Raw genomic sequence first — 4,294 nt, forward strand, 5'->3', positions numbered from 1 at the left:
TTGAGGGGGAGGGGAGGGGGGGGCTCGGTGACTGTGAAACACCCCCCCCTCCCGGCGAAGTGCGGCATTGCCGTCTTCTGTGGTGTTGGGGGTTGGGGTCGGGGGGCAGGCGAAGGTTGGCAAGGGGGAAAGGGTTTGATCCTTTATTTTATTTATTTTATATTATATAAATAATAATTTAGTTTTATTTTAACTTATAATTTATATAATATAAAATACTTTTATGTAATTGACTTTTTCCATATAAATGCTTGTGTGACATAAAAATAAAAAAAAAATGCCTAAAGAAAAAAGCCCCCCCCCCCCCTTTTTTTGTTTTGTTAAAAAAAGAAACTCCAATTAGCAAAGAGCCCAAATAAAAAATTCTAATTTTGTAGGTTTAATTGCAGGATTTCGACCATCAAATTTTAAAAATAGTCAGAGTCCTCCAAAAATTAATTAATTCAATGTTAATGTTTGTCATCTATGTCCGAAATTTCAATTCTATCAGCCCTAACATATAACACATTTATGACATAAGATTAGTGAGGCAAACATATGTTGCCATATGTTTCTAGTGTGGTGTAGTCAAGAGTAAAACGTTGATCGAATGTACATGACAGTTCCCAAATGTACATATCAAATAGCATGAGTTGGATAGGTAATCCTCAAGTAACTTTATAAATAAAAATTAAGAAATGGATAAATAATGGAGCGTTTATTAGCCGCTGTCATTTTGAAATAAGAATGACACAAAGTTCTTTTGAAAAGTATATTGGGAGAACAATCAAGTATGAACAAAACATGCATTATGCACATACATGTAGAATGACAACATCGTTGCCCAACTATGTCTTATTCGTGTTTTTCAACCCCTACAATCAATAGCAAAATCAAACATTTCGACATAAAAATTGCACTTTGATACCTTTCTTGATTGAATAGCCGCGATGAAGTTGATTAACAACAGTGAAGCTGAATTCTGCATATATACTCCAACCATATGGTAAATTTGTAGCATCAATAAATTCTATATACATGGATAGAAAATCAACATTGTTCCCCATCGGAAAAATGAGTATCCTCCTGACAAGTATAAAGAAAATTATTAATTTTTAACACGACAATTGTCAAAAAGTTGTAAACCAATAATTAATATCTCAATTCATATCACACATAAAATTACCATTTAACATCACCAAGCTGGTACGTGCTGGAGTAGAGTTTCCTCACACCTAACCCTGAAAAATCTTCAATCTTCCAAGTAAACCTGACGGGTTGAGCATCCTCCGGATGATTTCCCATGGGATTATATGTTCCTTCATATACTGCCAAATAAAAAATTCAAAATAGAAGAAAAAAAAAATTTGAAAAAAATGAAAATGTAAGATTTAACATTATTATAACATTTGCACCCACTTATTGTTTCACAATATACTACAAAAAGTGACATGTAAGGAAGATATTCAATAAAACATCAACTTCATTTAACCATATATTATCTCAACACTGCAATAACATATATGATATAAGATTTATTAGCATCCATTATTTTTTTGGAATATTTTATAGAGATGAAATATGCATGGTATAAAAAACTAATAATTATGCTTTACGTAGATCGACAAATTTCTTATTGACAAAATATTTTTTCTTAAAATTGGATGAACTCAAATTGAAAAAAGACTTTTCCAAAAAAAAAAAATATTCTACAAATTCAGCAAAAAAAACCATGCACTCAAACAGATCCCACGTTCTCAAACTTTCTTGCCCTCATTGGAAGGCAAACAACGTAAATCAAGAAAAACACAAAAATTTCAGATGCACAAACACGCACACACCAAAAGAAAATAAAAAAACAAACATGTGAACTACTCATTGTTAATCCCGAATTAAGTTACCTTCAATTTTTATAGGCGCTTCCAGTTCTATCGCTTCTGGTACAAAAATATTCACGTCCTCTTCCTGCCATAAAATTAAAAAAAAAAAAAAAAAAGAACTTCACAAATCAAAATCTTGTCACATGAAACCAAACATTTGATTATAGAACTTAAAAAAAAAATAGAAACTAAACAATGAAATAAGATTCTACAACTCTTTATCAACGAAACATAATAAAAAAGCATGTGACAACCACGCTCATCATGCTTGCAAATCAAAAAAGAACTCAAACTTGTATGCCAAGCATGTGAATGGATAAGGGGTCTATACACACCTCGTTGTGATCAAATGAAGGCATAAGAGGCATTTTTGAAGAATGTAGATGAAATTCTGTATTGAATTTAATTGAAATGTGGTGAATTTGATGGCGCTTGTTGTCTATGCACAGAAAAAGTAGAGAAAGAATTAGGGGGTGGAAGAGCAGGGAAGAAAGATGGTATGTATGTTAGGGAGGGCGTGGGTTTTAAGGTTTTCAAAAATTTCATGTGGTGTGGAAATGAGTCATTGTGGGGTCAAAAAAAGACAAAATTTTAACTCGGATTAGGAGGAATTTATTGCAGACAATCTTATACAAAATTCACCAATTTTCACACGGCACCCCATCATTCTATCCAAATTATTATTGCCTCCCCTGTATTTTTTGTATTGTCTATCAACTTAGTCATTTTATTTGTTTAAAATGAGAAATAAAGTTATTGGATTTTGATGAGTGAAAATACATCTTGAATGTTTAATTGAGGCACGATGTGCAATTGATTATTATTTTATATATGTAGTTTTTTTTAAAATTTATATCCAATATAAAGACTATTTTCTAAGTGGTAAATTGATTCATAGTATCTTCTTTAAGTAAATTTAGAATTTCACATTCTTGATATTGTGATAACGCCACAGTCTCGACTTTCGTATTATTCTTCAATACCACCAAATTCATAAAGCCCTAACCAGCGCCATAAAAAGAGGCATAAAAGAAGTAGGTAGAAAAAGACATAATTCCAGCTTTACTGTCGCATCTACTTTATTATAAATTCCCAACCACAATTCAACTCTCCTAATACCGTGTGCGGTCTCAGTTACCACCTATGAATGATTCTTTTTACTTATGAAATGGTTCACAAATATAATCAAAGTAAATTGGACATTTTCAAGTAAAAAATTTATCACTCACCAGGAGATAGATATGAATAATAATAACAATTGATTAATGTTTTTCTCTAAAATATTTTTTTTCTTTTTGTGGATATAGCAAAATTGTGTGTTTTGATGATCCAAAAAAGGGAAAAACTATGGTCATTAACTTGGGCAATTCAAAATGAATATAATGTACTTAAATTGATTTTCTAATTGTGAATCTTCTTTTAATTTCCCATTTTCAAATAATAAATGCAAATGCATTAATTGGAATTATTAAACAGCATTCTTATTTTGAATTTATATTGTCATTGCCAAATTTCAAGAAATGCAAGTACTTAAATATATTTCTATTCTTGACCAATTTTTTGAATCATTATTAGTGAATTTCAGTAGGTATATTGGATAGGAACAATAAAAAGAATCTCATACACTAAGCAACATCTACTGAAATGAGCCTCATGTGCACACCCCCGTTTATCGTCGAAAACAACAAATTCAATACCAACCTCACAACCAACTTGAAAACAAAAATATGGATACCCGCTATATAATAAAATTACATTCTAATCCCTCATGATAAATATGAAGATTCCTCACCAGTCATGACTCAACTTCTACTTACTGGTTCTTTTTATTTTTCTATTTTTTTGACAGGTATGCATCTATTCAAATATTTAAAAAAACAATGTATTGTACTTTTTTCTTCCTTCTCATTTTCTAAAATCCCCCCAACCCCCAAAAGAAAGGGAAAAAAAAATTGCCTCAAGTTATGAAATTAAATTAATATAATCCCTTATAATAAATGTAAATAGTTTTACAAATAAGATGTCACCGGCCTTTATTCACCTCTTATTTAAATTGCTCTTCCCCAGGAAAATAAAAGAAATAAGTTGCTACCACTTATAAAATAAAGATTAATGTATTCCATTGTAATAAATGTAAATAATTTTATGAATAAGATGCCACAGAATCATAACTTGCCCTCCTACTTAAATTGCTATTTCATATTGACCATTTGAATATTTATGACAACATGGTAACAGACATTTTTTTCGTCCTATCTTTTTCTAAAATTTGTCTTTAGCCCCATCAATAAAAAAATGCCACAAATTGGATAATAAAATTACAATGTCATCTATCAAAATAAATGTGAGGATTTTCTAAATAAGATTTAATACAGTCATGATTCACATACTTGGAAGGTATGCATCTACTCAATTTTCTAGAGTGATATATATCA

At 30.5% G+C, this 4,294-nt stretch overlaps 1 protein-coding gene across 1 annotated transcript in view; it reads right to left on the reverse strand.

Moving 5' to 3' along the window:
* Positions 1 to 2,373, reverse strand: part of LOC105170093 (ubiquitin carboxyl-terminal hydrolase 13) — a 16,157-nt gene extending 13,784 nt beyond the window's left edge. Inside the window, exons 1-4 of the mRNA XM_011090701.2 lie at positions 2,195 to 2,373; positions 1,881 to 1,944; positions 1,166 to 1,307; positions 908 to 1,065 (exon numbers count right to left, since the gene is read on the reverse strand). Of these exons, the coding sequence (XP_011089003.1) occupies positions 908 to 1,065; positions 1,166 to 1,307; positions 1,881 to 1,944; positions 2,195 to 2,227 (397 nt within the window). The 5' untranslated portion in view covers positions 2,228 to 2,373. The remainder of the gene's footprint in view (positions 1 to 907; positions 1,066 to 1,165; positions 1,308 to 1,880; positions 1,945 to 2,194) is intronic.

Source organism: Sesamum indicum, linkage group LG9 (assembly GCF_000512975.1).
Source record: "Sesamum indicum cultivar Zhongzhi No. 13 linkage group LG9, S_indicum_v1.0, whole genome shotgun sequence".
In the NCBI taxonomy this organism is placed as follows: Eukaryota; Viridiplantae; Streptophyta; class Magnoliopsida; order Lamiales; family Pedaliaceae; genus Sesamum; species Sesamum indicum.